General features: G+C 38.6%; 1 protein-coding gene across 1 annotated transcript; it reads right to left on the bottom strand.

Moving 5' to 3' along the window:
• Nucleotides 1-3436: 3436 nt before the first annotated feature.
• On the bottom strand, nt 3437-5239 carry LOC115675090 (transcription factor MYB93). Its single transcript, XM_030597707.2, has 3 exons — nt 4932-5239; nt 4697-4826; nt 3437-4523 (listed from the first exon to the last, which is right to left on the bottom strand). Exons 1-3 carry the CDS (start codon nt 5062-5064, stop codon nt 3719-3721), a joined length of 1068 nt encoding a protein of 355 aa, XP_030453567.2. The 5' UTR covers nt 5065-5239; the 3' UTR covers nt 3437-3718.
• Nucleotides 5240-10574: the final 5335 nt, after the last annotated feature.

The following is a 10574-nucleotide window of genomic DNA, read 5'->3' as shown; positions in this document are numbered from 1 at the left end:
TCAATTGTGTAACTTAGCATTTTATAAAATGATTACGCACATCAATCTAATTAAATCAAGCCCTATGTTATTGTGGCAATGTTCCAAGAATGCGGTGTCCCTAGGTTCAGTTTGATGAACTTAAATGCTAAAGCAGAATTGACGAGCATGTGTCGTAACTTATAATTGTATCGTTTGAATTTGATGGCTTCATAATTGACACACACCAAGAACAAAAAGATGCCTCCATTCTTAATGTCACATAATTTATGACATGGACTTAAGACACCAACGCAAAGGCCCGACCACCTGTAGGTTTATCGAACAACCTTCGAACCCTCTGAACTAGTTAGATCGAGGACTAAACTTAATATTGAGCAAGTAACCCTATCTCAAAATAGTTTGTGTGTAATTGATGAGATTTGAAAAGGTGATCTCCAATTCTTGAGTGGGAAATCCGACCTCACAATCAACTATGCCGACTTTAACAGATTGTAAACCTTTAGTTTCTTTCGAGCTTTTTTCCTTGTTCTCATCGGATCGATTCCGTGTCAAACCAACAAAGGACCGTGTCACGATCGACAAACCTCGCTTAAACGAAGGATCAAGTCATGATTTAAGTTATTCAATGATTGATTTCTCCAACAAGGACAGGGAGAGAGAAACATACGATGCCTCCAAAACACACAAAAAGGTTAGTTGAAATAGTTCAATTGCACAACCAATTAAGAGAGGAAGGAAAGATCTATGTGACGCACCACTTGTGATTCATTTTCTGGAAGAAGGCATCCCCGACAATAATTTATTCCTATTTTTATCTTATTTTATTTTTTTGCCAAAATTGATTCCTACATATCTAATGAGTACGGCCAAGACTTGTCACTTGCTCAATATTTTTAAAAAAAACGAGAGAAGTCAATCCCACTCGAATATTTCTTCTTCGTTGAGCACAAACCTTGGCAAATGTTCTTTTTTTCCTAGCAAAAGCATCCTACGTGCACTCATTAATTAATTGCCATTTAGGGTTAGGGCTTAACACGTAAAGAAGATCCTTTTCCCACTCATGACATGCAAGATCTTATCAGCATTTATTAATTCGCTCCAGCTCGTTTTCTAGAGTTCCAATAAATTTGAAGAATCAGTATTATGAATTAGAAGGACTTCTGAGTTTATGATCACGTTTTCAAGTTTTATGAGGCTAATCTAGAAGTACGCATAGAAATTGTCTAGCCCATTATTTCGATTTGGATCTTGTAGGATTCCCACGAAATGCTTTCATTTCTTTCCTGTTCACGACCCAAGATTCCGTCTCGCACATATTTCGGAAAGTACGATATGATTTGATTGACGATATATGAAGATATAGATAGTGTATCCATGAAGATAAATCTTGCATGGGGTAACATACTTCTAAGCGGAGGATTTTCAATTTTCAGCATTTAAACAGGTCATCGAACACGCCATAAAAAATAAATCGTTGCGTGCTAACTTTTACAACCAGATCATTCTACATAGACCTGGATAATAACATGGCGTGATTTAGATGTCACTTCTATAGGATTACCGACTTTTTCTTAGCTCCTATGAGTAGTTGATTAACGTAGTTACTACTCTTGATTATAGGTTTGACCGGTCCCCTATTTAGAATAGGGGTAACCCGAAAGAAATCTAATTTCAAGGGGCGCTTGGATTTTCTCCTTAATTAAAGTCGAAATTTAGTTTAGTGCTAATCAATGAAGCATCTTGGAGAATTATTGCTTATCTTATCTAACATAGTTTCCAGCATGATATATACTCAAATTACCTCGATGAATTTCTTAATGAGTACCATGGTGTTTCCATAGCCCGAAAGTTGACTAGAGTGGATAAAAGAGTTGAATATGTTGTTTGGTGGATGGAATCTCATTATAATAAGAGCTCTAATTTTCCGTATAATTGAGTGACAGTTTACATCCGTGGACTAATTGCCCCGACTACTTTGATGGTCCAGTTTGAATAGAGTAGATTTTTGTCTGATTTCTTTTGAACAAACGAAGAAGATTAGTTAGGAGACAGAAGAAAAAAGTGGTAGCGCCTAATTTAACTAGAAAATTTGCAAGTTCTCCAATGAACATGAGAATAAACTTTTTGAGTTACGTTGTCTTGGGAAAAATGAGGCTAAGGAAGGTGATTAATGTATTTTGCTTTTTCAATTGAACTTGATGAAATTACATCATGAATGGCAATAGGACAATCATTTAGAGTTGGGTTGGTAATCTCATTAAGTATTGAATATTAAAGGTATAGTTTTATTTTCGGTCTTGGAACTAGTTTCGACTTTAGATTGTGTAGCCGGGTTCTTCAATTTTCAGTCTGTTCAATTAAGTCCTTTTAACTTCCGTGGTTGCTCAATCGAGCTTCTTTTTTGTTTATTTATTATTATTAACGCACAATCTTGTTGTTGTAATAGAAAAAATTTAGATAACGAAAAATAAAAGTTCAGAATTTTTTTTAATATAACAAAAATAATCTGAAATAAAGAAAGTAGTTTTGAGCGAGGGAAAGAGATGGTAGCGGCATCTACCACTGACGAGGTTCTGGCACCATCGCTTTTGCTCATTTTTAATTCCATTGTAACTGAGTCTAGAGGAGTCGAGTTCAACTATCTTGATTTTCTATTATTAGAGTCAGGCTCGAGTAATAGAAAATTTAAAATTCACGAATTCTAGTATGTGACTTGCTTTGAACTCCAGTTTATACTGCATTTGCTAGAACAATTACCCAATCCGTTTTAAAATTATTATACAGATGACAATTATGTCTTGAACATTTCAAAATTTCCAAATTAGTCATAAACATTTGCGTTAAATTCCAATGTAGTCATTTCGATCAATTTTCGCCGGAAATTGCTAATGTGGCGGTCAAGTTATCGCCGGCCATTTCACGTAGCACATTGCCACGTCAGTGATTTCCCGACGAAAATTGGCCAAGAGGACTGTATTAAAATCTCGCGCAAAGGTTTACGACTAAATTGACAGAATTAAGAAGTTTATGACTGAGTTGACATCTGTACAATAGTTTTTGGACTGATTGGACAATTTCCCTTGTATTTGCTTGATGTGCTCAATTGTAACTTATATGTGTTTGATCTAGTATTGTAGAACGGAGATATGGTATATTTTCCTCTATCTCCCCGATTGGAGAAGATTTCTTCTGGTCGTGCCTTTGATATGTTAGTTATGAGTTATAGATAACCTACATGTGAGTGATGTTCATATTTATAACCCATAAATCAGAGACACATAAATCATAGACATTCTCCAATCAAGGATCGAAGAAAATATGGCCTTATGATATAATTCTTGGGAGTAGTCAGGACAAGATTGAACAACAGGAAGATGACAAGAAGATTTTTGCCAGTAGCTCTCGCTTTATCTCCTTCCAATCCGTCCATTCCCAAGGAACCAAACATGCCAAATTAACAGAAAACTCAGGATCAGATTGTTCCAAAAATATGTACACAATATGGATTTATGGATTGCACGAGACCTCCATGCAGATCTAACGCCCGTCCCTACATGCTCGCTCGTATGCCGTATATGCCGATATAAAGTGTGTGATTTACGCATGCCTAAAAGCACAAGAACCATATCTATGTAACAAGACGGTGTGTGTACAGTGACAAAGAAAAAGCACTCGTGCAAACAATCACTCAATCACACTTTTTTACAGTAAAACTTATAGGAGAGACAGATCCATCTCAATGCACCGCCGGGTCTCTGAAGAAAATCTCGCTCCAAGATGAAGTAGCCGAAGAAGGAGAACCTCCGGAAGCGCCGCCATTGGCGTCGCAGTGGTCCGTGACCACGGATGCTTCAGTCAAAGGAGGAGGAAGAAAAAGATCGAGATCATTGTAGTCGCACCATAGAGCGGACTCCGTAGAGTCTAGATGATGATCAACCCCGTCAACCACGGAGAGACATCGACTCGTCGTCGTCCTCTCGACTTGGCTGTGCAACGAGGTTTGGAAGCTGAAAGGGACTAGTGGTGGTGGGTTTGTCAAATTATTGGATGTTAAATGATGATGGCTGGCGAAATTATTGTCTTGGAGTGGTTGAGAGAAACTGGCGATTCCCTCGGAAAATAATTTCGTCGTTGACAATAACGAATTAAAATCCGGGTCTTCTTTGATAGGGTCGTACGCGTTATAATCGTGGGTTGTCTCTGTAATGCACGAAGTTTGGCTGAATAGATTGTTGTTGCTGGCTGTGGCTGAGGCTGGAGATTGGAGAAGACCCTGTAAGTACTGAAGACTGCTAGCGAATTGAAGAGCATCGGGTTGTAATCTGAGCGCCGATTCGTCCACCGCTCGAGAACCGATCAGCCTGCTCAGGTTCGCCAGGGCTATGAGCTGCGACAAGCTCGACGAGAAAACGTCTGTTCTCCGCCGGTGAGTCACCGGGTCGAAGCCCATGCGGATCAGCTTCTTCTTCAGGTGGGCGTTCCAGTAATTCTTGATCTCATTATCGGTCCGGCCCGGGAGTCGCGTGGAGATCGCCGACCACCTGCCGCATGGGAAAAAGCATGTTACTCGATCATAACAACCATATCAACGAATTACATTGCATTAACTAAGATCCCTCTGTTTGTGAGATTGTCGATGTCTACGGGAAAACAAGACCGCGCGCAACGAAAGTATCAATTTAGCGTTTCGTGTAGGGTTTCCAGAATCCATTACTTGTTTCCGAGCACGGAGTGGAGATGTAAGATGGTTTGTTCCTCTTCCGGGGAGAAACTCCCTCTTTTGATGTCCGGCCTCAAGTAGTTTATCCATCTCAATCTGCAGCTCTTGCCACATCTATTTAGACCTGCACAATAAACGCGCAAATTAGTAATGAGAGAGAGAGAGAGAGAGAGAGAGAGAGAGAGAGAGAGAGAGAGAGAGAGAGAGAGAGAGAGAGAGGTTTGGAAACCTGCACGTTTAGGGAGAGAGATCCAGCTTCCATGGCCGTGCTGCTGGATGAAATCAAGAAGCTTCTTGTCTTCCTCAGAAGACCAGGGCCCTTTCTTTAGGCCACTGCCTTCACCACATGGAAATCTTCGCATGATGTTTCTTGGCTTTTTTCTTTTTTGGGTCTTGTGGATTGTAATCCTCAGGACACTGTGCCTTTGTTAGTTTCTCGCTCCACTCGGCTGCTTCCTTTCCTTGTGGTACTACCAAAGGATCCTTGGCTTCAACACACTATATATATACAAGATCTCTGCCCTTGCTCTCTATTCTTTTTCCCTCTAATTGTAATTTTTCTAAGGGGACACAACCTGTCCAAATTTATTTTATTTCGGTAGAGGGAAATGAGTTGAGAACTCCCCTAGAATGATGTCCATGATAGACCTTAGCTCTCTCTCTATGACATGTATATCCTTTCGACGTTACCACGTCCTCAATCTCTATCCTGTAAAACCCCGTGCACCGTACTATGAAAACTCACACATAGAATGGTTCACACTACGAATCAAGGAAGTATTTAGAAAATGTGTTACCTATGCTAGAATGTGTTACCACTGGAGCTCCACCACATCCCGATGGCTTAGATTCATTTTGATATCTGCAGCCATTTAGTAAAATTTGACTCGTCAAATTGTATTGTACATAAGGTTCAATCAAACCCAATAATCTAGCAATATTAGATAATTATTTTAACAGCTGTCTTTAATTTTTTGTACCTTGAGGATTAGCAATCTTTTTTCTTTATTTATTATCATGCTATACTTAAGCCTAGTGAATATGACTACACAAAGCATTTCTCTAAAGTAACGTAGGATTCAGACTCGGTTGTCTTGGTTTACAGCATTATTGCTATCAATGACGGATAATACTAATCGAGCGAGACTGACACGATCAAGTGAAAGATAAGATGAATATCGATGTCTCCAAATATCTCGGACTCCGACTAACTATCGATACCGCAATTCCTAACTAAGAACTACCAAGAATTACCATGGTTAAAAACGTGTGCAATTTGGGGAACTAATCACGTAAATCTCCCGGTCAAAGCTGCGCTGGTTCCCCGTCCTTCCAAAACCAAAAACTATTATCATTAAGATAATAATTAAATTAACAATGTCGAGACTGATTGCATGGCACGTGTACGGCCCCCGTTGGCTGGAGGAACCTGCCCCATGCACGCAACAGGCGGGCTCTTCCGTCATCTTTTCTGCATGGCCACAATTCAACGCCGTGACGTCTTATGCTCTGGACCCTCGTATCGAAAGACCTTGCTTCCAATTTAATCAAACTAAAGTCTCTCTTGAATTATTTCATTCGGGAACATATTAATATTACTGTTTGTAAGTACGGCGACACATGCAGTCACACGAAGTTTCGTTATAATAGTCAATCACATGTCTATAAATTCCAATTATAATGATGAAGAACAGATAATCATTATCGGATGTAATCATAATATTGGACTGTTGACTGGTTGTGCTCGAGATAATCATCATGATGCACTAAATAAATCTCGGCTGCATTGGGAAAAAAAGGTCGATTTAATGGGTGTTTATTTTCTTGAGTTTGGTATGTTCAGAATAGTTCACTCTACATAATGTTAATAATTAAGCAATAATAATGCCTAGGGGCAATCCAAAATGTAGTGTACAAGATGGTTTTGACTTGTGTTTTTATCAAAGTAGAGGGTATAGAGGTTCCGGATATGCACAAATCATAGGGAGAACAGGTAGGCACAATCATTTGGACTCTTGCAAGTAGTTTTCCTGCTCCCTATGCTCAGCAAAGTTAGGTGGGTTTTACTAATTTTTTAAGACCGTTTGAGGAAAGCCCTTGTTCTATTGGTTAATCCCCAAAAGGGACCGGGGCGCTGGATGAGCTAAGCAAGATTAAGTTGCGATTAGTTTAATCGAACACAACAATAAACATCCTAAACTCGAACATTAATACGTAAGGACGGATAATAAATTCGTGGTTAGGTCGCGTCCATTTGAAAATGGCGGAATCTCGAGCCTAGTTTGTTTATTAAAACACACACGGTCGTGAATCTATTGATTGTATAATCCAACTCGAGATCTCGAGGTAATTTGGTTTCGTCAGGTTTCAACCTAAAAACTCTTTTGTGCTGGGTCATCGGGATTTACAATTTAATCACCGATTCAACGCTATGTAAAACACGAGCAGCTAGACCACAATCTGAACCTCTTAATGTTAATAAACAAAATGAAACTTGTGTGTGTTCCATGACCTGTATAAGCACATCGGTCTTGAAGAACTCAGCCTTGAAGGCGACATGAACTTTGAATGCCTCGAAATGATTAAAATTGAAATGGTTTTTATAACATGCATTGCTAGTATAAAAAGAAAAGGTTCACAAACTTTTTTATCCATATCTAATATTAAAGTTAGATGACTACCCACTTTCTCATTAACCACTAAATTAAGTGATGGATGGATTCCCTGTGAAACTTTATATATACATTGGCAATGTATACTTGGTTATCAAGGAGAAGGTAGATAAACCCCCCACTTCTTCCCTCCTCTCTCTCTCTCTTCCCCCACCACCTCCCGCTCACCTCTGCCACTGTCGCGAGTGCCCGGCATCGCACCTCTGCCGCCATCAACACGGTGGCAACATCGACGACTATGAGCAATGTCGAATCTAGTGTCGCAATCCCGTATCGGAGAGAGAGAGAGAGAGAGAGAGAGAGAGAGAGAGAGAGAGAGAGAGAGAGAGAGAGAGAGAGAGAGAGAGAGAGAGAGAGAGAGAGAGAGAGAGAGAGAGAGAGAGAGAGAGAGAGAGAGAGAGAGAGAGAGAGAGATGAGACGACATTTGAGATCTTCTATGGGAATAGTAGTTTCGACTCTTTTTATTATGTAATTCCGTATGAAATGCAAAGGGTACTCTACAAGATAGAATTGAAATGAAATGTGAGGTATTATGGTATTTACCATTTTGGTTACTAAACCTACATAAATTTTGATGGCCCCCCAACTCAATTGGTCCCCCCTAATATAAAAGAAAGGCAAAGTGCACTAGAAGTTATACAATGAATTGAGAAAGTAATCAGGTTCTAAAATTTTCAAACGGTAAAATCAAGCCCTAAATATTATTGAAGTGCAATTTAATACTTCTGTTGAATTTATCTAATTTGAGAGATGAAAAATGTTAGCGTGACATTATTTCAATAAAATTTTGATGAGGCGTGGCATTGATGTGGCACCATTTGGCATCATGTAGGCGCCACATCAGAAAAAAAAAACTAGAGGTAATCTTGTGTTTACAGATATAATCGGTATTATATATAAAACAAACTTGTAGAATCTTCAAACTTTCATTTCCTTGAAAGTATAATCCCGCAATAACTCATGAAAGTTACTTACTATTTGCAATAATCTCGTCATCACGATTTTCCTTCCCCAATTTTTATGATTCAGGCGTTTCATACCTTGACACATTTTCATCTTTTTATAGATCTCTCACTTTGTAACCCTCAAATGTACTTCATTAGTATTCACTTGAATTCACTCCTACAAATATTTTCTTTTTCCGAACACATTTAGAGTTTGATTCAATCTCTTGAACAAGTGCATGTGCAACACTTGCTAGTATAATTTGGTGGTGTCAAGAGTAATTTGAGGGGAAAATGACATATAAATGGTCCCTGAACTTTGGGTAAATGTACAATGTGGTCCTTGAACTTTTATTTTGTTCAATGCGGTCCTTCAACTTTAGCCCAATGTGCATTGTAGTCCATGAACTTTTAATTTGTTCAATGTGGTCTCCGTACTTTTGGTACATGTTTAATTTAGTTTTTAGATTATATAAAAAAGTTCAATATTGCCCCTGAACTTGAATTAATGAAAGTGCGACATTAAAATTTTTCATATAGTCTAGAGACTATATTGAACTTGTACAAAAAATTCAGGTTTCATATTGAACAAAAATAAAAGTTCAAGGACTATATTGCACATTCCGCTCAAATTTATGGACAACATTGAATAAATTGAAAGTTCCAGGACCACATTATTTGTGTCATTATCCCTAATTTGAGTTTCAAACGATAAAACTGTGATTTTATTCCAAAAGGTAACTTTTGTGAGACACTGCCAACTATTCTAAAAACTTAAGTTATTAGATGAATACGTGATTTAATATTTAATTACTCTAATACTCCCTCTTATGCTTAGTCTGGTCTTTTTGACCAGTACTAAGCGTGGACATATTTAATTGGGGAGACGACAAATGGGACCTGAAAAGATTTGAACTCAGGACCTCCAACTCTGATATCAAGTGAAATTTTGTAGAACCACCGCCAACTATTCTAAAAATTTAAACCGTTAGATGAAGACGCGATAAATATTTAATTATTCTAACAACTTTGATTTTTTTTTGTTCATTTCTTTGAGGAAAAGTTCCAATAATAGGCGACGTAACGTTGACCGGTAGTTCCCCGTTCCGGTTCGAGGGTAGTTGGTTGCAGCAAGACACCCCACGGCAAGCTGTCGTGTCTGGATCTCGTAAGCCTATTCTTCGCACGCTTAAAAGTCTCCCGGGGCAAGTTTAGGTCAACAGTCTCCCTTCTTCTTTATTTAATGGAGCGGATATAACTGATTTTTCTTGGATTATCTTGATAACTTTCGATTGCATTTATTTAATACTAACCTGCCGCCGGTGAATTTCTCAGGGCTCCGCAGGAGCCTTGCTCGGCAACTAAATCCACCTTGAACGAAGTACAGAATTATCAATGACAGAATTTTTTTCAAAAAAAAAAAAAAAAATACGATCGGTAAGGATCTAGTGAAGTCGGTTTTTGTTTGAGCTATAGATAGAAGAACTAATATCGAGCCAGACCGACTACTCCAAGAGCACTCATCCACGAACTGGTTTATATCTTTCCATTCATTTCAAAACTTCCATAATCCCTTCCCGAACCAAACATGAATCTTTCAATTCATTTGGCATCTTCTTTCGCTACCAAAGCTTCGGAGTTCTATTCCTTCTTGGGCAAACATCTGATAGAGCAAGTGGTAGGAGATCAACTCATGCTAATCTCCATCTCTGTCACTCAAAGCTTCGCTTCCTAGAGTTTATAGATGGATTTGTCTAGCAAAAAATAAGATAAAAATAAAAATAGCTGTGCCTAAACATGGGTAGCATTTTTTTCTTTTCTTTAGTTTTGCTTGACCTTTTGAGACATTCTAACTACAATTTTCTTTGGAAGTGATGGTCTTATCACATAGACACGCACATTAAACCAATGGTTCATGTAATCGATTAGGTGCATATATAGTTCAGGACATGAAATTGGCCTTATTACTTGAAGATGTAAAGCGTAAATTTTCGGGTGTTGGAAGAGTTCAAATTCTCTGCTATCGGCTAAGACAAGAATAGATGGAGAAGGAAGCAACTATTTCATCTATTGGTTGCAGTCAGGGTAGGGAAATCAATCGGGCAAATTCTTGTACTAGATCTGTATTGTTATGTTAGTCCGGGTCGGGTTAGGAATTGAGACGATTTTCACTGGTGATGGCCCAAAACAGAGGTCTTGGCCCAAACCCGGATGCTTGGACTAAAGTTTGCTAAGGGCCCAAAGATAATGAATAG

Source organism: Syzygium oleosum, unplaced genomic scaffold, assembly GCF_021117445.2.
Source record: "Syzygium oleosum isolate NSW1041296 unplaced genomic scaffold, Sole_v2.1 Sole_v2.13, whole genome shotgun sequence".
Taxonomy (NCBI): Eukaryota; Viridiplantae; Streptophyta; class Magnoliopsida; order Myrtales; family Myrtaceae; genus Syzygium; species Syzygium oleosum.
Note: the sequence above shows the minus strand (reverse complement) of the source record. Positions and strands in the feature narration are given on the sequence as shown.

Bases quoted from the DNA above. Each gene is read 5' to 3' on its own strand.
- LOC115675090 (XM_030597707.2), bottom strand. From the start codon at position 5,064: ATGCGAAGATTTCCATGTGGTGAAGGCAGTGGCCTAAAGAAAGGGCCC. The intron at 4,827-4,931 runs GTTTCCAAACCT...TTTATTGTGCAG, and splicing joins CTCTCTCCCTAAACGTGCAG to GTCTAAATAGATGTGGCAAG. The intron at 4,524-4,696 runs GTAATGGATTCT...CCCATGCGGCAG, and splicing joins CACTCCGTGCTCGGAAACAA to GTGGTCGGCGATCTCCACGC.